Here is a 23617-nt window from a genome sequence, read left to right as displayed (position 1 = left end):
GGAACCTTCCCCGAATCTAGGAAATTTTGGAAAATTAAAACTAACGCATCAACTATCTCACTAGCCACTTCTTTTAACACCCTAGGATGAAGTCGATCAGGACCTGGGGACTTGTCAGCCTGCAGCTCCAACAATGTGTTCAGTATCACTTCCCTGGTGATAGTAATTTTCTTGAGTTCCCCCCTCCCTTCCATTTCCTGACTTACAGCTAATACTGGGATGTTACTTGTATCCTCAATAGTGAAGACCGATGCAAAATATCTGTTCGGTTCATCTGCCATCTCCTTATTATCCATTAATAATTCCCCAGACTCTCTTTTAGATTAGATTAGAGATACAGCACTGAAACAGGCCCTTCAGCCCACCGAGTCTGTGCCGAACATCAACCACCCATTTATACTAATCCTACACTAATCCCATATTCCTACCAAACATCCCCACCTGTCGCTATATTTCCCTATCACCTACCTATACTAGTGACAATTTATAATGGCCAATTTTACCTATCAACCTGCAAGTCTTTTGGCTTGTGGGAGGAAACCAGAGCACCCAGAGAAAACCCATGCAGACACAGGGAGAACTTGCAAACTCCACACAGGCAGTACCCGGAATCGAACCCGGGTCCCTGGAGCTGTGAGGCTGCAGTGCTAACCACTGCGCCACTGTGCCGCCCTATAGGACCAATGCTCACTTTGTTAACTCTTTTTAAAATATCTATAGAAACTCTTACTATCTGTCTTTATACTTCTTGCTAGCTTTCTCTCGTACTCTAATTTTACCTTCCTCATCAATCTTTTAGTCATTCTTTGATGTTTTTTATATTCTGTTCTGAGCCTTTGGTTATTGATCTCAAAGTTCATGGTTAAACTTGCTACTTAACAAACACATTTCGGCCTGTTTCAATTTATTTTGTCTTTTTTAAGCCTTCACAACAACCCACCATTCCACTGCACCAGCAGTGGGCTTGTTCCAGAGAGTGGACCATGTCATTTTTGAGCAAAAGTTCTGCAACAGCAACCAGGGTTGAATTAACTGTTTACTGTTCTCCCTGATGTCTTTGCAGAGATTAGTACACTTGGTTTTGGTATTGTGGCCAGCAACCTTATATTACTCAAACAATGCACTTACCAGAAACAACATTTTAAATTCATTTCACGTCCAAGACATTTTCAGCTTTTTATCAAAAATTCATAACTAAATGCCAGCACAGTCTTCATGGGCCACTTACTTTGCAACACCGGTAACTCAGTTCCCTGAATGTTTGAAAAAGGAAGGAATGGTATGAGCCTGAGGTCATCATGATTGACAGCTCTGGCAAGCATTTGCAAAAGCTAACTCTGAGTAACAATGATCCTTGATACAGAGATGGAAACGTCTTGAAAAATAAATATACCAGAGACACAATTCTGGGTAAGCAGCCAAATTGCAAGCAGGTTATTATGGGACACTCCAGCCGAGCCATTGACAGCAAACATTCATATGATTAATCAGCATTTAGTCATAAAATAAAACCAACATTTTGAGCAGTTGGCCTTTGTTTGGAAGAGTCATTACCATCCACTGCTGCTTCAAATCAATTCAATGATTCAGGGGTAATAAGTGGTTTTAGATTAAACTTCTTTGACAGTAATTTTGCCAAAATGTCAAGCTGAAATCATTTATTAAGTCTGGATTGATCATTCTTGCCTGATCTCTTTTGTATGTTAAAAAGAATCCCAGTGGGCCCAACTAATAAATGCAGCCTGTGCCAAGACACGCAGATATGTGGGCACCATGATGTCAACAGTAATGAAATATATTGGATGTTCAGCTTTTGCTCACTATTGGGGCCTTTTTGGTTTCAGGCCCTACTCAATGCATACATGATTACCCTGGCATTAACTTTGCTTCCTGTCATCATGCTGCAGATCTGTGCCAGCATGTGAAGTTTAATTTCCAATTCATTTAAAAAAAAACTGTATTCATCATACAACAAAATTGCTGGGTGGTGGGTGGCTGACAGCTTTGCCTGATGTATCAATGCAACCAGTTTTACAGACTAAAGTCCCGACTTTAATCTAATCTGCCCAATAGGAACAGGACAGATTCAGCTCGGACACTCCATCTGATTTTATTCTCTATTATTGTAAAATTCGGTGGTGTACAAAACAGGTTTGTGCCTCCTAGCCCACCCTGTTCCTGCAGAATGGCTTGTGTTAAAATCAGAGCCTATCACGCAGACATTGTGCAAATCAGAGTGGGGACACAATTTGCATTTAGTCCAACAGTGAGTCGTAATTTACAGCTGAGTCTCTGCTGCTTATTAAAAATCAGTGAAATAATGCTGTGGGTGTGGGTGGAGGCAGGGGGAAGGGAAAGTGGGAAATGTGTCTTCTGTTGTGTCACTGTGACAGACAGGGGCTTTTTCCAGTGAGTTCCCTTGTGTTCCCTGGGAATTTAACCCATAGTATCCCTGATAGGTCCTATGTTTACTGAAATCAGGTGTAGATGCCATTGTGGGACTAGATGGGGAGAAGGCAAACAGCGATCGATCCCAGGAGAATTGCCAGCCATTAGGAAAAAATCCACACTGCACTTCAGAAAAACATTTTAAAAGTGCACTCCCTTTTCTTTAGCCTGATCCAGGCCTGGGGCTCCCTGTTTTGGAGGAGCAGGTTCTTCCTCCTCTGTGGGTCACAGGCATCCCTGTTACATTACCACAGGCATGGGTGCCCACCCTGAATATTTAAATAACCCTGTTCCTAGGATTTAGGATGAGATTTATGACAGGTCAAAGCGTCGGTTGAAAGTTGCCCCTTACCACACTTGTACCAGAGCAATAGAGCCACAGAATTCCTGACCTTATGTGAGGAGGTCACCTGTGTATAGTAAGCAGTTAATATCAGTCCTAGTTTTAACTTCTTGTAATAAATCAGACTTAAGCCTGCATGATGGCCACAATTGTCCATAATAAAAACTGATCAGTCCCAAAGGTGGTCATAGAAAGGATTTCACTGAATAAACTTTGCAACAGCTCACAATGACCTCATTTGAAATCTAATTGCTCCCAGTTCTCATTAAGGTCAATGGGGCACACAATCTTATCGTATGAAACCACATTCTCAGAATACCCCTAGTGTGCCAGGTAAATCTTATTTGCATACTTGTCAAAAGATTCTACTGTAACTGAAGGTGTAAGATCAGGCATAAAAGGTGTTCTATATTACTATTCAAAGTATAATCACTGTGCTCCACTATTCATTGTCAACTGTATCAATCTATTGTTGGATTAAATCCCCCTCCAATTCTTCTGAATCCAGTGTCTGAATTTACAAAAATGTCTAAAAGGCATCATTTACGGAATAGTCTCCATGGCAGTATTTTCCCCCATTGATTGTAGATGGACGTAAAATTATACATGTAGGACAATCTGATAGGCACAAGAAGCCGCATCACTCATAGGACACGTTATAAATGGAAAACAAAATAATATAAGGAATGTTGCCCCTTTTATGGGCAGAAATGCTGAACTCATTATAAGGTAAAGTAATACAATGTGTGTAACGTCATTGCAGATTTGTACTCAACATACAACTGGCAGCACATTAGCTGAAGAGGTTGTCAGATTCCCTGTCTATCTCAGGATAGAACCAGATTCTCAAAATAGCAGGTTGAGGGACTTTTCATGAATGGGGCTTGTGCTATGATAAAGTACATGCTTAATTAGAGCTCATTTTCAAGTCCAGATCTCCATTCAGGATCTTTCATAGAGCACAGAGAATGGTAATATTACACTGCTTGTTACAGGTGTACATTTTTAGCAGAGTTAAATTTAGGCCCTTTGGTGGGGGATACCACAAAGAAACATTTTCTGAGTCCAGACTGTGATAGATGTTATCAGTACTCAAGTTTCCACAGCTTGTTTTCATCTTTTTGAAATTAATTGAGCTTTATTTCCTTTTCCAGAAGATGATACTCCTTTTTCCTATGTACTCACAAGACACCAAAAAGTATAGAGATAACTAAACAACAAAGTTTGACCCAAGGAGTTTGCATACAAGAACATTAGTTTAATCCCCAGTATCTTTCTTGCCTACTTTACTCTTTTTTTCCATGTTCTTTCTCTGCCTCCTTCCTAGTCCCACTTTCTTCCTTGATTTTCTTTGTCCCCTCATAACTTTGCTGTTTTTTCCCTTTTATCCTGTTGATACTTTACTATTACATTTTCCTTTGCCGTCTCTCTCATTACTGTCTTGCTCCAGCTTTTCATTTTCTTCTCTGTGCACTTTCAGGATCTGCTGGGATGTTCTGCACAGTAGTTCTTGGTGACTATTTTAAAAATGAGCATATAGTAGCTGATTTCTCTGTCTGGATCACCATGTAACATTGGGGTTCTCATCAATATTGGGAATCTCCATGGAACAGGAATGAAAGCATACAAAACAGCTATGGTTTGATTTTCAATATTAACAGAATTGGTTCTCCAAAGTTATAGAAATTAGGAAGAGCCTATTCTGCTCTAAAGTTTCAGACAGTACTTAACTTTACATTAAGAGATCAGGAGAATAACTCTGAACTATTTTTCCTTCATCTACGGCATTCACAATTACTTGAAACTTAGACTTTTGCCAAAATACCATAATCACAACAACAGACAAGCCAAGGGACCAATTTTTGAAAAATGCCAATGCATATACAAAGATTCTTTTAATGTTTACTTTAGAAACTTCTAAGAGATATTTTTAATTATACTGTACTGATTCTGCAATTTCCTTTAAGTTAATCTCATAGACAATGTGTGCCACTTATAGTATTCCCACTACCACTTTGGCAAGTAAAATTGGACAGAAATCTGCCAAAGCTTAAACCTGAAAAATATACTAACATTAGAGAATTGTTCTGTTGGGAGCAATAAGATCAGTAAAGGAATGCAGAAGTTCCTTTAAAAACACAGAAGAGAAAAGGAATATTTTGCAAAAGCATATGGCAGCAGAGCCAAACTGTTGAAAAGGATAATTTGTTCTCCATGTCTGTTGACCTCTCCTCATGGCCAGAAAGTGCCATAATTGCAACACAGAACAACTGAGTTGCATCACTGTGGCTTTACCGAAATTAGACCTTCTGCGTGAGACTGGTTCAGTTAACAGTAATTTCATGCTTTAGAGTCCTGATCTTACTTCAGAAGCTGTCATGCTCCAGACCAACTACCAAGGGACTGGAAGCAGTGCACCGAAATTGCAAAGCAGTTTAGTTTTGGTAAACAGACTTTCCAGTTTTAAATATAACGTATTCTTAATAAAACCAGGGAATCAAATAGCTGCAAAATACTGCAGATGCTGGAAATCTGAAATAAAAACAGAAAGTGCTGGAAATACTCATTAGGTCTGGCAGCATCTGTGGAGAGAGAAGCAGAGTTAACGTTTCAGGTCTATGACCTTTCATCAGAACTACCATGGAACTTGAAGCAGTGCACTGAAATTGCAAAGCAGTTTAGTTTTGGTAAACAGACTTTCCAGTTTTAGATATAACTTATTGTCACTTGATAGTACAGAACTTGAGTATTGCTAAAAAAAGAAACATGCTGTCGAAGCTTTCCATCTTGCACTCATCAGAACAGGCGCAAGAATGCCAAATTTCAAAGGGAGCAACAATTTATACTGCATGAGAAAAAGGATGCTGATTGGTTGGCAAGTCAACTCTGATTGGTCGAGTCATTGCCACGGAGAATGCACCAAGGAACTACTGCCCCACACCCTTTGTTTAATTCAAAAAAGGTGCAACACCTGGAAATGTTCCTTTTGCCTGCAGCGGGCATGTCCCTGCGTATGAATATATGTATCTTCTAGCATGCATAAGTAAGCCACATTGCGAGCCAGACTGATAATCTTAAATTAGTTGTTGGTGTAATTCTTAGTATAGTCGGGATTGTTCAGTAAATGCTGTCCAATTGGGGAATCACATCTAACGTACAGTGCCAGTGCGATGCCAGGTACATAGGCCGTACGTCCCAATGACTTGTGCATTATATCAAACAGCACATCCTTTGGCTGTTCGCAATAGACAGAGTACTGACCGTACTCAACCAGCCCATACTTGCAAATCTCAGAACATAATGTCTAATGTTAGATGTGATTCCACGATTGGACAGCCCATGCCGAACAATCCCAAGTGTACTAAGAATTACACTAACAACCAATTTAAGGTTCGCTATGGGGCTCACTTATGCTTGCTAGAAGCTACATATATTCATAGGCAGGGACCTGTCCTCTGCAGGCAAAAGGAACATGTCCAAGCAATGTACCTTTATTGAATTAAAGAAAACGTGGGGGACAATAGTTCCCTGGTGCATTCTCCATGGCAACATCTCGATCAGTTGTAGTCAACTTGCCAACAATCGGCACCCATTTTCTCATGCAGTATAAATTGTTGCTCCCTTTGAAATATGGAATTCTTGCATCTGTCCTGATGAGTTCAAGATGAAAAACTTCGACAGCATGTCTCTTTTTCAACAATATAACTTATTCTTAATAAAACAAGGGAGTCAAATAGCTGTTAGGCATAGCCTACTCTTTTTTTTACTATCTCCATGATAATTGTACTGAAGATCCAGATTTTGCCAAGAACCAGGCATTCACTATAAACACATTACTCCCACGCATCTTTAGTGTAAAGCATATTAACATTCCATGTAAGCTTTTATACAAAACAACTCAGTTCAGTTTGGAGCTAAGCACAGAAAGAATAGTTTTATTTCACATACTTAACTCAATGTCTTTAAAACTGTCGATCATTAATAACTGGTTGTCACCTATTGCTGCACCTATCAGATATTCATTTGCTGAATCCTGAATATGCAGAATTAAAGAGGGGTGGAAGGGCTGTAATAGTTATTTCCCATTGCCACATTTCCTCTGAAAATATCCTCACTAATTTAGTAAGAAGCAAGTTAGAACTGAGTAAAGATGTGATTAAGTGAAGCATTGTTAGGAATTTTCTAATATTAGCACAATTTGCACAGCATAAACTGCTTACTGGGTCTGACTGTGTGCTTATAGAGTTTGGGTTTTTCAGAATAATGTTCAAACAATATGTCAGAATAATTAGCCTGGGTAAGTAATGAAAGTGTTTATGATGCTGTTCAGCTGTACATTACTTTCTATTTTACTTTCAATACCTGATTCTTATTTCACTTTGACAGCACACAGGTTTCTACCTTATACCCACGCAAGTCAATGACCATCTTGCTACACGCCTCCTGGTGTTTAACAGTGAAGATTTTGCTGATACTTGGTTGAGGGTCGAGAAAATGCAGTTGCCATGCTTCCTTTCTGTGTACTGCCTTCCAACTGCATGTAACAAGTCATCAATTCATGTTCAGTTTGGTACAGATGAAACTGAGCTCTAGCATCATGCTGGCCAAGTTCTAGATTGACCTATATATTCTATACAAATTTGAAAACAAGCAACTCTCAGTCTTTTCATCGTATTGTTTTTTCTTACCAAGGTATTGTAATGGGATGTCAATCTTCGGTCCAATCACATAGTGGCCCTCCTCTAAGCTGTGTGCAGTCACTGTAGTCCACTGCCTACATGAATGGATTAGGAGTAGGTCCTGTTCGGTCAATCCCTCTATATATTCTCCTGCGAAACAAACCAAAGAATACGTATGGATGGATTCCAATAAAACATCCAGAGACCTGGATTATATAAATAAACTTTTTTGCTTAACCTTCAGGTTATTATCCAAATTGGAGTTAAATGCTTTATCAAAGAATCAGTGCTATATTAGTTAGGATTTTGCATTATTTCAAAGTGATGCATTATGTCACAAATGGAATGAAAGACAGATAGGCAGAGATAGAAACAGAAACAGAATGCAAGACAAAGGCAGATATCCCAACATATGTGACAAGGCTGAAACATACTCAAGAGAGTTTGCAAGATACCACTAACCATGAGAATGTCATTAATCATGGGAATGTAGCTTCAGCAAATACAATCTGTAGTTTTGCAGTTTCTTGAAGCTCAAAAAAATCAGCTGATGCCATTTACATTATTCTGTATTTTGCACTAAGCGTAGTGGTGAGACTATCAACACTTACCGTTATTATGTAGTAAATTGGATAACAACTTCCGCAGCTAAACGCAGAAATCAGGAAGTTGCTGTCTGATTTGTCCTGGTCCTCCTCAAGCTTTACTACACTTGTACCTCGCCAAGAAACTCGGCATTAAGACACGCGAAAGGTGTGAAGTTGCTGTACTTAACTACAAGTTACCGAATAAATACTCCAGAAAAAGCGAGGTTCTGTCCATTCAGGTGAAAGAGCATTTTTAACAGTGTGATTAGTCATAACTACTGCCAAACAACCTTCCGGATACTGAAAATTTCCTTTTACAAGTGTCGAGACACACCTCTTCAGATTTTAATTATTGTTGGAGATTTTAAAATTTTACTTCTTATTGTCCCTTTTACCTCTCTGTCTTAATCTGATCTGTTTTTCTCTCGCTTTATTTCACTTTCTGTAGATGATTTTACATGGAATTAAATATTCTAACTTACACTTCCTAACACATTCACTTACACAGAGTTAAAGTTGGACCCGGCATTTCTCAATGAGGATTCTTCAATCTGATTGATTGAGAAGGTACACTTACCTCGTGCACATAGGCCTCAGATCCCCTTTAGAGGGTGCCACATTGAAATGACTGTAAGTTGCTGCACAAAAACCCACAAAACGTTTGTGGGCAGCTGTAAGAGTAATGAATGGCAAGCACCATTCCTCTGTCACTGACTGCAAAATCTGGGGTCAATGTCTCTGTATTTATGGTGTTGCACTTGTTCAAACAACATTGCATTTCCCCTAAAATAAAAGCAAAATACTGCGGATGCTGGAAATCTGAAACAAAAACAAGAAATGCTGGAATCACTCAGCAGGTCTGGCAGCATCTGTGGAAAGAGAAGCAGAGTTAACGTTTCGGGTCAGTGACCCTTCTTCGGAACTGACAAATATTAGAAAAGTCACAGATTATAAACTCGAGGAACAGCATCTCATCTACCGATTAGGCACACTACAGCCTGCCGGACTGAACATTGAGTTCAATAATTTCAGAGCATGACAGCCCCCCATTTTACTTTCATTTTTAGTTATTTTTTCTTCCTTTTTGTTACATTCCTTTTTACATTTTTTACAATCTTTTTTTGCATTTATTTCATTTCATCTTAGTTTGTTCAGTTTGCTTACCCACTGTTTTTTTCAGGTTGTTTTTCTTCAGGTTTGCACTTGCTGCTGTTCAATATTCAGTGTATTCACACCTAATCTGTACTAATGCTTTGTCTTTCAACACACCATTAACATATTGTTTGCCTTTGCTCCGTGACCTTTTGGTCAGCTATGTGGCCTGGTCCAATCTGCACCTTCTCCTTTGTTATCTCTTGCCCCACCCCCACCTCACTTGTTTATAATCTGTGACTTTTCTAATATTTGTCAGTTCCGAAGAAGGGTCACTGACCCGAAACGTTAACTCTGCTTCTCTTTCCACAGATGCTGCCAGACCTGCTGAGTGATTCCAGCATTTCTTGTTTTTGTATTGTATTTCCCCTGTTATTTTTGCGTAACTGTTGTAAACGTACAAATACACATCAGCCTTCACATTGTACAGTAAATAACATAAAAATAATACATTGATCACCCAGACTCACTATGTGGAGAAGTGGGACTCTGGCATCACTGATCATATGAGATAATGGGCTGGATTTTACCAGCCCCCACCCGACATTTGAGGTCGTGACAGGGTGGGGGGCGGGGGGGGGGCAGGAAATACCTCCGGGAGAGGCCTGCCACAGGCCTTGAAATGGGGAAGGCCTCGCCCCATAGTACCACTGGCTACGAGATCTCATGGCAGTCCCCCTGCCGCTTGGCGATGGGAACCTCATTTAAACATGAAATAAATGTTAATTAATGAATCAATACTTACCTCGTCGTGACAGCCGTACCACTGCGATATTCCAGCCAGTTGCCAGACCTCCCAGGCCTTCAGATCTCTGAGGGAAGGGGGGAGGAGTTAAGTTTTCAAGGCAGAGGGAGCAGGGAAATCTCTTGCAATTGGTGGGGAGGATGGTGGGAAGGAGTTGAAGGTGAAAATGAATAAAGTTCAGGGGTTGGGGGAAGGTCGGAATTAGAATGTCAGATTTTTTGGGGGGGAGAGAGCAATTAATAAAGTTTTTACTCATGGGGAGGCGGTGAGAGAGGGGATTGAAACTATTAATAAAGTTGTCAATTTAATTTTTCATGTCCTGCAACTTCAAAAAATGTAAATTGAACTGAAGGGCTGGAAGCCCTAAAAAAATGGCCTCGGCACCTGTGCAGTGGTGCCAGACGCCGTTGCCAGGGATGGAGAGCCCGCCCCCTCCACGTCATCGGGAGTGGGCATTCCGCCCCTTCCATGTAAATGAGCCGCCGCGCTAAATAGCACGGCGGCTCCGCGGAACGAATCCCGTGCATGTGCCCCACCATCTTTGAAATCCGTCATTCTGGATTATTTGCTTCAGTAAAGTACGTGTGGATTCTAGGGCCAATGTTGTGAATGTGTGCTGCCAGTGTCCACACCAGAATTACCCAGCCACAGAAAAATTATGATTGACTTTGCCCTTGCAACTTGCATATTAATGACTACTGGTGATGTTGTGAGGTCATCTCAGCAAAATATTGTCAGCCACTAGCTAATGTCATTGTGTGCACTGTGTGTGGCTCAGTATCTTTTTATTAACAAGTCACCTAGAGAATCAAGTTACTCTTAACACAGAGAGGTGCATTAATTAGGTGTTAGATTTTCTCTCCTTTTTTAAAAGCACTCTCAGGAATCTAGAAGTTGATTCTCAGATGTGTTTGAATTAGTTTGCAAGTGTTGAAGAAGAACGTACTTGCTGTACTGGTGCTGAGGTACATCTCAGGCTACAAACCACAGACTTTCAGCTCAAACCTGCCTATTGTCACTGTGTAACACCTAGACCTCAAATACATTTCTCATTTGGACTGTTTTAGTATAATTGTGGGGAATTTGAATTCAATTAATAAATCTCGAATTAAAAGCTAGTCTAATGATGGCCATGAAACCATTGCCGATTGTTGTGAAAACCCATCGGGTTAACTAATGTCCTTTAGGGAAGGAAATCTGCTGTCCTTACCTGGTCTGGCCTACATGTGACTCCAGACCCACAGCAATGTGGTTGACTCTTACATGCCCTCTGAAATGGCCTAGCAAGCCACTCAGTTGTACCTAACTGCTACAAAGTCAATATAAAAAAAGAATGAAACCGGACGGACCACCCGGCATTGACCTAGGTACCGGAAACGACAACGGCAAACCCAGCCCTGTCAACCCTGCAAAGTCCTCCTTACTAACATCTGGGGGCTTGTGCCAAAGTTAGGGGAGCTGTCCCATAGACGAGTCAAGCAACCACCTGACATAGTCATACTCACGGAATCATACTTGACAATGTCCCAGACACTGCCATCGCCATCCCCGAGTATGTCCTGTCCCACCGGCAGGACAGACCCAGCAGAGGCGGCGGCACAGTGGTATACAGTTGGGAGAGAGTTGCTCTGCGAGTCCTCAACATCGACTCTGGACCCCATGAAGTCTCATGGCATCAGGTCAAACATGGACAAGGAAACCTCCTGCTGATTACCACCTACTGCCCTCCCTCAGCTGATGACTCAGTACTCCTCCATGTTGAACACCACGTGGAGAAAGCACTGAGGGTGGCAAGGGCACAGAATGTACTCTGGGTGGGGGACTTAAACGTTCACCACCAAGAGTGGCTTGATAGCACCACTACTGACCATGCTGGCCGAGTCCTAAAGGACATAGCTGCCAGACTGGGTCTGCGGCAGGTGTTGACGGAGCCAACAAGAGCGAGAAATATACTTGACCTCGTCCTCACTAATCTGCCTGCCGCAAATGCATCTGTCCATGACAGTATTGGTAGGAGTGACCACTGCACAGTCCTTGTGGAGGCGAAGTCCCGCCTTCACATTGAGAATACTCTCCATCGTTTTGTGTGGCACTACCACCATGCTAAATGAGGTAGATTTCCAACAGATCTAGCAATGCAAAACTGGGCATCCATGAAACACTGTGGGCCATCAGCAGCAGCATATTTGTACTCAACCACAATCTGTAACCTCATGGCCCGGCATATCCCCCACTCTACCATTACCATCAAGCCAGGAGACCAACCCTGGTTCAATGAAGAGTGCAGGAGGTCATGCCAGGAGCAGCACCAGGCATACCTCAAGATGAGATGTCAACCTGGTGAAGCTACAACACAGGACTACCTGCGAGCCAAACTGCGTAAGCAGCATGCGATAGACAGAGCTAAGCGATCCCATAACCAACGGAGCAGATCTAAGCTCTGCAGTCCTGCCACATCCAGCTGTGAATGGTGGTGGACAATTAAACAACTTACAGGAGGAGGTGGCTCCACAAATATCCCCATCCTCAATGATGGAGGAGTCCAGCACATAAGTGCAGAAGCTAAGGCTGAAGCATTTGCAACAATCTTCAGCCAGAAGTGCTGAGTTGATGATCCATCTTGGCCTCCTCCTGAAGTCCCCAGCATCATAGATGCCAGACTTCAGCCAATTCGATTCACTCCGAGTGGTATCAAGAAACGATTGAAGCCATTGGATACTGCAAAGGCTATGCGCCCTGACAATATTCTGGCAATAGTACTGAAGACTTGTGCTCCAGAACTTGCTGCGCCCCTAACCAAGCTGTTCCAGTGCAGCTGTAACACTGGCATCTAGCCTGCAAAGTGGAAAGTTGCCCAGGTATGTCCTGTAAGCAAAAAGCAGGACAAGTCCAAACTGGCCAATTACTGCCCCAGCAGCCTACTCTCAATCATCAGTAAAGTGATGGAAGGTGTCATCAACAGTGCCATCAAGCGGCACATGCTTAGCAATAACCTGCTCAGTGACGCTCAGTTTGGGTTCCACCAGGGCCACTCAGCTCTTGACCTCATTACAGCCTTGGTTCAAACATGGGCAAAAGAGCTGAACTCAAGAGGTGAGGTGAGAGTGGCTGCCCTTGACATCAAGGCATCATTTGACTGAGTATGGCATCAAGGAGCCCTAGCAAAACTGAAGTCAATGGGAATCAGGGGGAGAACTCTCCTCTAGTTGGAGTCATTCCTAGTGCAAAGGAAGTTGATTGTGGTTGTTGGAGGTCAATCATCTGATCTCCAGGACATCGCTGCATGAGTTCCTCAGGGTAGTGTCCTCAGCCCAACCATCTTCAGCTGCTTCATCAATGACCTTCCTTCAATCAAAAGCAGTCCGTGTAGAAATGCAGCAAGACCTGGATAACATCCAGGCTTGGGCTGATAAGCGGCAAGTAACATTCACGCCACTTAAAGACCAGACAATGACCATCTCCAACAAGAGAGAATCTAACCATCTCCTCTTGACATTCAATGGCATTACCATCGCTGAATCCCCTACTATCAATATCCTAGGGGCTACCATTGACCAGAAACTGAACTGGAATAGCCATATAAATACCATAGCTACAAGAGCAGGTCCGAGGCTAGGAATCCTGCAGCGAGTAACTCACCTCCTGACTCCCCAAAGCCTGTCTACCATCGACAAGGCACAAGTCAGGAGTGTGATGGAATACTTTCCACTTGCTTGGATGGGTGCAGCTCCAACAACACTCAAGAAGCTCGACACCATCCAGGACAAAACAGTCACTTGATTGGCACACCATCCACAAACATTCACTCCCTCCACCACCGACGCACAGTGGCAGCAGTGTGTACCATCTACAAGATGCACTGCAGCAATGCAGCAAGGCTCCTTTTACAGCATCTTCCAAACCCGCAACCTCTACCAACTAGAAGGACAAGGGCAGCAAATGCATGGGAACACCACCACCTGCAAGTTCCCCTCCAAGTCACACACCATCCTGACTTGCAACTATATCACCGTTCCTTCACTGTCGCTGGGTCAAAATCCTGGAACTCCCTTCCTAACAGCACTGTGGGTGTACCAATCCCACATGGACTGTAGCGGTTCAAGAAGGCAGCTCACCACCACCTTCTCAAGGGCAATTAGAGATGGGCAATAAATGCTGACCTGGCCAGTGATGCCCACAGCCCATGAATGAATAAAAAAAGAAATTGAACGGAACAGGGAAGCTCTGCATTAGCTCATGCCCATAATGCAATAGTTCTGCTTTCTACTTTTAAAAAATTGGATCCGGTAAAATAAATAATTGTGGGAGAATTCCTTGGTCTCCTTTGTGTGCAAAATTTTACCAGGTAAAAATGACCAAGAAATCAGAAACTCTACACTTTTGCTCAATTCCCTTCCACTCACTGGGTGCTCACTCAAACACAGCCCAACAGTGTGCAATGAATGGGTTCTACGTGGCCTCAAGCTGAGCTTTAAACCTAATCAAGTCAACCACCAAGATTGCCTATTTCTGCCATGGCTTCCATCTCTACCACTATATCGTACTGCTGTTACTGAACTCTTAATCATACCTTTCTTACCTCCTGGCAGTATTTCTACAAGACACTTACTCATCTCATGGAAGCCAGTGTCCAGTGGCGTACCACAGGGATCTGTGCTGGGTCCCCTATTGTTTGTCATTTATATAATCGACATAGATGACTATGTGGGGGGTAGGATCAGTAAGTTTGCGGATGACACAAAGATTGGCTGAGTGGTTAACAGTGAGGTTGAGCGTCTTGGGTTACAGGAAGATATAGACGGGATGGTCAAATGGGCAGAAAGGTGGCAGATGGAATTTAACGCTGAAAAGTGTGAGGTGATACACCTCGGAAGGAGTAATGTGACACGGAAGTATTCAATGAATGGCTTGACACTGGGAAGTTCCGAGGAACAAAGGGACCTTGGCGTGTTTGTCCATAGATCTCCGAAGGCAGAAGGGCAGGTTAATAGGGTGGTGAAAAAGGCATATGGGACACTTGCCTTTATCAATCGAGGCATAGATTACAAAAGCAGGGAGGTCATGTTGGAGTTGTACAGAACTTTGGTAAGGCCACAGCTGGAGTACTGTGTGCAATTCTGGTCGCCACATTATAGGAAGGATGTGATTGCATTGGAGGGGGTGCAGAGTCGATTCACCAGGATGTTGCCTGGGATGGAACATTTAAGCTATGAAGAGAGGTTAGATAGGCTTGGGTTGTTTTCACGAAGCAGAGAAGACTGAGGGGTGACCTGATCGAGGTGTACAAGATTATGAGGGGCATGGACAGGGTGGATAGGGAGCAGCTGTTCCCCTTAGTTGAAGGGTCAGTTACGAGGGGTCACAAGTTTAAGGTGAGGGGCGGGAGGTTTAAGGGGAATTTGAGGAAGAACTTTTTTACCCAGAGAGTGGTGACTGTCTGGAATGCCCTGCCTGGGAGGGTGGTAGAGGCAGGTTGCCTCACATCCTTTAAAAAGTACCTGGATGAGTACTTGGCACATCATAACATTCAAGACTATGGGCCAAGTGCTGGCAAATGGGATTAGGTAGACAGGTCAGGTGTTTTAATGCATCGGTGCAGACTCGATGGGCTGAAGGGCCTCTTCTGCACTGTATTATTCTGTGATTCTGTGATCCACTTGTACATAAACTCCAATTGAGCAGAACTCTGCCACCCACATCCAGCTTGTACCTGTCACACTGTACCCAGTTCTTGCTGACTCCCACTGGCTCCCCATTTCTCAGTATGCTGATTTTAAAATATTCATATTTGTTTACCAATCTTGGTATGACTTCACTACTACATCCCTACAAACCATGTCCAGTCCTATGTTCCAGTTCACAAGTGTGGCATCAAGGAGTCCTGGAAAAATTGAAGTCAATGGGAATCAGGGGAAAACTCTCCACTGGTTGGAGTCAAACCTAGCACAAAGGAAGATGGCTGTGGTTGTTGGAGGTCAATCATCTCAGTCCCAGGACTTCGCTGCAGGAGTTCCTCAGAGTCCTGGGCCAACCATCTTCAGCTGCATCATCAGTGACCTTCTCTTCATCATAAGGTCAGAAGTGGGGATGTTTGCTGATGATTGCACAATGTTCAGCACCATTTGTGACTCCTCAGATACTGAAACAGTCCATGTCCAGATGCAACAAGACCTGCACAACATTCAGGCTTGGGCTGATAAGTAGCAAATAACACTCACGCCACATAAGTGCCGGGCAATGACCATCTCTAACAAGATAGAATCTAAGCATCTGCCCTTGACATTCAGCTGCATTACCATCGCTGAATCGCCCACAATAAACATCCTGGGAATTACCATTGACCAGAAACTGAACTGGACCAGCCATATTTTATATGCTGTGGCTACAAGAGCAGGTCAGAGACTGGGAATTCTTCATAACTCCCAGCACTCCCCTTTAAGCAGTGCATGCTTAAGCTGTACAGGCTAGCTTTAAGTGGTGCTAGCCACTCAGGTTATTGGCCCTCTGCTGACAAGTCCAACTAATGAACAGCACAGTTAGCCCTGGCTGGACATTGAACTAATTGAAATGAATGGGCAGCACAAAGTTGCCATACTGCCTACATCAAAATCAAAGGGTGCTGATTAATTGCGCATCATGATATCAGCCCCCTAGCGAATTTAATTCCCAGGAGCTTTGAAAAGCAATATCTAGGAGATTTAAGCAGATCGTTACATTGCAAACCTCTTCCTACAATATCTTTCATTTTTAATTAATGGCAAGAATTATTTACAAATCTGATTTCACTCAGAGAATTATACAGCAAATATCTCAGACTAGCGTCTGTTTCAATAATCTTATTAGTGCTTTGGGAGTACTGTCAGCATCAGATCAATGTCAAGTGGGGAGCCAGAGCCAGATTTTAGATAATTTTCTTTTGGGATTCAATTAACTCCACAATCGACTGGTTTTACAAGTTTAGGAAATTATTGGGCCCACATGGATAACTAGGAAGGAAGAGATTTAGGGTCTGCCTTCACTGCATGAAGAATAGTAGCTGAATTGCTGCAATGGGTCTCAAAACTAAGGGATGTCCATCCTGATATTTTAGTTTGAATTCCACATTTATCAGTTTTCCTCAGACTGATTTAATTAAATGTTAATATTTTTTCTTTCCCCATTTTGTCTGATTTATTGGGGTTTGCAGGCCCCACTGCACATCCCCCTCCAGAGGAAGAGGAGGGTGTAGAGGAGATACGAAAAATATTAAAAGTTCAGAGGAGCTAAAAGACATGAGGTGGGGTGGGGGTAAAATTTGACTTGTGCTTAAGCTGGGTGCAAAATCAATGGAGTGTCCCTGCCACCCACCCGATGCTGGCGTTGGGAGCCCCTCAGTTCAAGCTTCATTTAGACGCTGCCAGAGATTAGCGTGTACCTCATTGCAGCTCACAGTGCTGTAGGAGGGCAGGAAATTGGCTGGCTTCCATGCTAAGCCAGTCAGCAGGAGTGGGCAGGGTAGGGGAACCAATCAATATTTTTGTATTCGTGCTCCTCCTGCTCCCAGAGAAAATTTTCCCTCACAATTTCTGGGCCATTTCTTGAGCAGCTAGCAGCAGTCTCTTTCAGGGTCTGTTCCAAATGGGTGGAACGTGTGTGGCACAAATTCTGTCCATTTGCCTGAAAATTGCAAATGGGATCCTATAATCTAGATTTACATATTTAAGTAGCATTATGCCGAAAACAGGCAGACACACTGCTTGTTCACTTATAGGCCCACCTGAAAATTATATCAAATAAGCTAAAAGCATTAATCAGGTGGTCGGGATGCCCCATAACCCCCGATTTTCAACTACTGGTTCCACTACTGGTTCCTGTTTTTCAGGTTGAAAATCGGCTGCACAGTTTTTCCAAATCAAAAGACTGAAGGGATTGTATATTTAGACACATTGTTGTTGTGTAATTACATGTGACTACATGCCAGTCTCACTCTGTAACTCTAACACCAAGAGGCAAGTCCTATAAATAGTTAGCTCTGCACTGTATATAAGTTAGCTGTTTAATAAACCTGTTTGAGATCTTCAATCAACTGAATTCCACGCATCTCATTTATGTTGCATCTTCTCATTACATTGTGTTTTCCTATCCCCACTCCTCTTCCCATGCTATTAATTGTGTCGATGAGAACAATTTTCTGTTACTGATTCATGTCCACCAGAACTCATTTATGACCCCTGAGAGTCACTAGAGAAAGGAAATTGTTACCCTAGTTCCGAAGAAGGGTTACTGACCCGAAACGTTAACTCTGTTTCTCTTTTCACAGATGCTGCCAGACCTGCTGAGTGGTTCCAGCATTTCTTGTTTTTATTTCAGATTTCCAGCATCCTCAGTATTTTGCTTTTGTTAAAGGAAATTGTTACCCTATTTGTCAGGTAAATTCACCCTTCTGTTTGGGATGTGAGAGGATAATGTTTACCATTGTGCAGTGTTAGTATATATATCTCTGTTAAGTGAGATGCCCAACATAATTTTTATCTCATTTTACTTTGACTACATGGGAAACATTTATGAAGATCAATATCCTGAAATTAAGGTTACAGTGAATTGTGGAGTTCACTGTGTGTCAACATGAAAATATTTATTTTTATTTGTGCCATTTGCTGTTAACTGCCGTGTGCTGGTAAGGAGGGTGCAATGCAAGATTTAGGAAGATGCAGCACTGGGAAAACCTGCCATCAAGTGTGTTAATACAGAATCGTATTGTAGTCAATGAATAGTATTTGATAATGCAACCAGGGCATTATGTCCAATTCATTTTTTAAATTTTATATTATTTGTTAAATGAGTGAAGGTGGTCCTAGTAGTAAATACAATTTTTTTTAACTAAAACAATTTCTCACTTAGGTAAATTAGGTACTTTAGATTTTACTCATCAGACATTCATTCCTCCTGGACACAGTAGACAAGATGATAGATGAAGATTAACAGTCCATTTGCACGTGACTCTGGCACTGAGCCACAGACTGAATTAGCATTCTGTAATGAACTACAGCCAAAATGCAGTTGCAATGCAGTAGCACTACTTCATGGTTAGTACTTACATTTAAACAAAATTAGAATCCTCAATCTTGGTGGGGGTGAGGAAAGGGTTGAAATAACAACTAATGGACAGAAAGTGTTTTTATCCTCGTAGTTCCAAGAATTCTGAAGTGAGTAACTCAGCTCCTGACTCCCCAAAGCCACACACTCCCAGGACAAAGAGAATAAGGGAATTACCTGAAATAAAAACAAGAAATGCTGGAACCACTCAGCAGGTCTGGCAGCATCTGTGAAAAGAGAAGCAGAGTTAACGTTTCGGGTCAGTGACCCTTCACAGATGCTGCCAGACCTGCTGAGTGGTTCCAGCATTTCTTGTTTTTATTTCAGATTTCCAGCATCCGCAGTATTTTGCTTTTATTTTAGGGAGTTACCTGATAAGGTAGCTGGCAATGACACAGACGGCACGCATACAGCAAACATGTGCATCATGTCACAGACTGATCATATCAAAATCATCCTCATGTCATCAAAATGTTATTCGCATATTAAGCTCTACCCCGTTGATTAATTAAGGCTATTTAAGAGCTCCTGTGCCCATGGACCTTCTCTTCTTCCCATTCTAAGTGGATGCACAAAGAAAATGGAGTAAAGCTAGCATGTGGTTTTAAACATTTTCCCATTAAATTGAAGGCTTGCTCAGGAAATGGATGCAAGCACATCAGCTCACTAACAATAGAAGAGCATGGAATTAGAAGCCATAATAGAATTGCTGCAGGACCTAGTCTCCTAGTTCAGCATTCCTTCCATGCAAGTTGTGCACCTGATCTTCCAGTTGCCCTTTCATGTCATCTTGGTCATGACTGCCAACCATAAGCCCTGAAATTCTGAGAGTGAGAGATGGCACAATGCTGGCACTTTTTCGCGAAGGACCAGAATTTAGGACGGATCCTGTTTCAGCATGGATTCAATCCTTGTTAGAATCTAAGGAAATTCTGATGGGGTACAAGGACAGGACAAAAGCTGAAGAATAAGTTATCTGGGATTATCTTCATCCTAGGATAGACTGTGGGGTTCTTCTAGATGAGCGACTGTGGGCTGATCAGAGTGATGCCAGTAGATCAGGATAGACACCTCTGAAGTACCTTTACAGGTGTGGACAACCTGCTCTAGATATGATGATGACTTCTCTACAGTTTGGGATTGTGTCTATGGCAGTTGCCTTGGGCATGTCCTCTGGTACAGCTAGACTCCTAAAATTTCAGCTCCTTGAAGTATATTTTCACAATAAATCAGAAATGTCTAAACAGTGCTTTTTAATCTCGTCATGTAACTGAATGATTATGATCATGATTCTGAATTCTGTATGTCAAAAGGAGGATAGTATTGAAAAAACTGCTTTTGGATTTTCTTATAGAATTTAGAACCCACAGTGTTAGTCGTGGCTCAGTGGTAACACTCATACCTAAGTCTAAAGGTTGTGGGTTCAAGCCCCACTCCAGAGCCTTCACCAATCACCCCTCTGCTTGCTGATCTACATGGGTTTCTAGTCCAGCAGCACCTTCATTTTAAAATTCTCAACTTTATGTTCAAATGCCTTCACGGCTTTGCCTCTCCCCATCTCTGTAACCTCCTCCAGTCCTACAACCCTGTGAGAACAATGTGTTCCTCCAATTCTGGCCTTTTCTGCATTCCCGATTTCACCCCTCCATTGGTAGCATACCTTTAGCTGTCTAAAGCCTAATTCTAGAATACCTTCCCTAAACTTCCCTTTCTCTCTACCTCTCTCTCCTGCTTTAAGACACTCCTCAAAACCTATTGCGTTGACCAAGCTTTTGGTCACCTTTCTTAATATGTCGTTTCATGGCTTAATGTTAAATTCTGTCTGAAAACATTCCTGTGAAGTGCCTTGAGACATTTTAATACTTTGAAGCCACTACATAAATGCAAGTTGTTGTTGTTGCGCACAAAATTCGGGCCTACACTCCAGTTCAATACTGAGGAGGTGCTGTAATGTCAAAGGTACCATCTTTAGGATGAGACGTTAAACCAACGCCCCATTCTCCCCTTCAGGTGGGCAGATACGATCCCATGCCTTTATTTAGGGAGTCCTAGCCAATATGTTTATCCCTAAACCAATATCACCAAAAACAATTGGTCATTATCAGTGTATGTAGGAGTTTGCTATATGCAAATTGGCTGTCACATTTCCTATAATACAACAGTGACTACACTACAAAAGTACTTCATTGCTGTTTCTGTTTCTTTGGCCTCCTTATCTCGAGAGACAATGGGTAAGCGCCTGGAGGTGGTCAGTGGTGTGTGGAGCAGTGCCTGGAGTGGCTATAAAGGCCAATTCTAGAGTGACAGGCTCTTCCACAGGTGCTGCAGAAAAATTTGTTTGTCAGGGCTGTTACACAGTTGGCTCTCCCTTTGCGCTTTTGTCTTTTTTCCTGCCAACTACTAAGTCTCTTCGACTCGCCACACTTTAGCCCCGCCTTTATGGCTGCCCGCCAGCTCTGGCGAACGCTGGCAACTGACTCCCACGACTTGTGATCAATGTCACAGGACTTCATGTCGCGTTTGCAGACGGCTTTAAAGCGGAGACATGGACGGCCGGTGGGTCTGATACCAGTGGCGAGCTCGCTGTACAAAGTGTCTTTGGTGCTCCTGCCATTTTCCATGCGGCTCACATGGCCAAGCCATCTCAAGCATCGCTGACTCAGTAGTGTGTATAAGCTGGGGATGTTGGCCACCTCGAGGACTTCTGTGTTGGAGATACGGTCCTGCCACCTGATGCCAAGTATTCTCTGGAGGCAGCGAAGATGGAATGAATTGAGACGTCGCTCTTGGCTGACATACGTTGTCCAGGCCTCGCTGCCATAGATCAAGGTACTGAGGACACAGGCTTGATACACTTGGACTTTTGTGTTCCGTATCAGTGCGCCATTTTCCCACACTCTCTTGGCCAGTCTGGACATAGCAGTGGAAGCCTTTCCCATGCGCTTGTTGATTTCTGCATCGAGAGACAGGTTACTGGTGATAGTTGAGCCTAGGTAGGTGAACTCTTGAACCACTTCCAGAGCGTGGTCGCCAATATTGATGGATGGAGCATTTCTGACGTCCTGTCCCATGATGTTCGTTTTCTTGAGGCTGATGGTTAGGCCAAATTCATTGCAGGCAGCCGCAAACCTGTCGATGAGTCTCTGCAGGCACTCTTCTGTGTGAGATGTTAAAGCAGCATCATCAGCAAAGAGGAGTTCCCTGATGAGGAATTTCCGTACTTTGGTCTTCGCTCTTAGACGGGCAAGGTTGAACAACCTGCCCCCTGAACTTGTGTGGAGGAAAATTCCTTCTTCAGAAGACTTGAACGCATGTGAAAGCAGCAGGGAGAAGAAAATCCCAAAAAGTGTGGGTGCGAGAACACAGCCCTGTTTCACGCCACTCAGGATCGGAAAGGGGTCTGATGAGGAGCCGCCATGTTGAATGGAATGTTGAATGTCATATTGTCATGGAATGAGGTGATGAGTAGCTTTGGTGGACATCCAATCTTTTCTAGTAGTCTGAAGAGACCACGTCTGCTGACGAAGTCAAAGGCTTTGGTGAGATCAATGAAAGCAATGTCGAGGGGCATCTGTTGTTCGCAGCATTTCTCCTTTATCTGACGAAGGGAGAACAGCATGTCAACAGTCGATCTCTCTGCACGAAAGCCACACTATGCCTCAGGGTAGACCCGCTCGGCCAGCTTCTGGAGCCTGTTTAGAGCGACTCGAGCAAAGACTTTCCCCACTATGCTGAGCAGGGAGATTCCACGGTAGTTGTTGCAGTCACCGCGGTCACCTTTGTTTTGATAGAGGGTGATGATATTGGCATCGCGCATGTCCTGTGGTACTGCTCCCTCGTCCCAGCACAGGCATAGCAGTTCATGTAGTGCTGAGAGTATAGCAGGCTTGGCACTCTTGATTATTTCAGGGGTAATGCTGTCCTTCCCAGGGGCTTTTCCGCTGGCTAGAGAATCAATGGCATCACTGAGTTCCGATTTTGTTGGCTGTATGTCCAGCTCACCCATGACTGGTATTGACTCATCATTGCTGTAAAGTGCTGTAAAGAGAGACATCCTGAAGTTGTGAAAGGTGCAATATAAATGCAAGCACTGTCTTTATCGTAACAATGGTTATTGTATGTCGAGGAAAATGAGAACATGCTATTTACAACACTTGACCCAAATCTCATTGTGAACTAGTTTCCAGAGAATCATTTGGCAACATATGCAGAAATAAAATCAATATGGAGCATGTGCTGTGGGAAAAAAATCCACTCTATTAGATTGCCAGAGGCAGTTGAAGCAGAACCTTTTAGCCTTTTAGTATGAAGGAAGTAGAAGGAGAGAGGAGTGTGATTTGCCTCAGATTCAGACACATTTGGGAAGCAGGAATTAGCACACTGTTGCTGAATTTCAATGCCAACATTAACTTAAAAAGCTGGGTACCCACCAAAACAAATGTACAGCGGGATATAAAGTTCATTATCATTGTAACATCTGGCAGAAGGCAAAGAGCCCAGTGGTCCTCAGATGCAACTGTGGACGTGCTGCTGGAGATAATGGGTGGAATTTTCCTAGGCCAGTGGAGCTAGGTTTGGGAGCAGGGCA

The 23617-nt window shown here is 42.9% G+C and overlaps 1 protein-coding gene across 1 annotated transcript in view; it reads right to left on the bottom strand.

Moving 5' to 3' along the window:
- The window catches only part of gareml (GRB2 associated, regulator of MAPK1-like), a 223558-nt gene that overhangs the window by 164519 nt on the left and 35422 nt on the right, over nucleotides 1-23617 (bottom strand). The window contains exon 2 of the mRNA XM_068017826.1: nucleotides 7480-7620. Within this exon, the coding sequence (XP_067873927.1) occupies nucleotides 7480-7620 (141 nt within the window). The remainder of the gene's footprint in view (nucleotides 1-7479; nucleotides 7621-23617) is intronic.

The sequence above is a fragment of the Heterodontus francisci genome, chromosome 3 (assembly GCF_036365525.1).
Source record: "Heterodontus francisci isolate sHetFra1 chromosome 3, sHetFra1.hap1, whole genome shotgun sequence".
Lineage (NCBI taxonomy): Eukaryota > Metazoa > Chordata > Chondrichthyes > Heterodontiformes > Heterodontidae > Heterodontus > Heterodontus francisci.
Note: the sequence above shows the minus strand (reverse complement) of the source record. Positions and strands in the feature narration are given on the sequence as shown.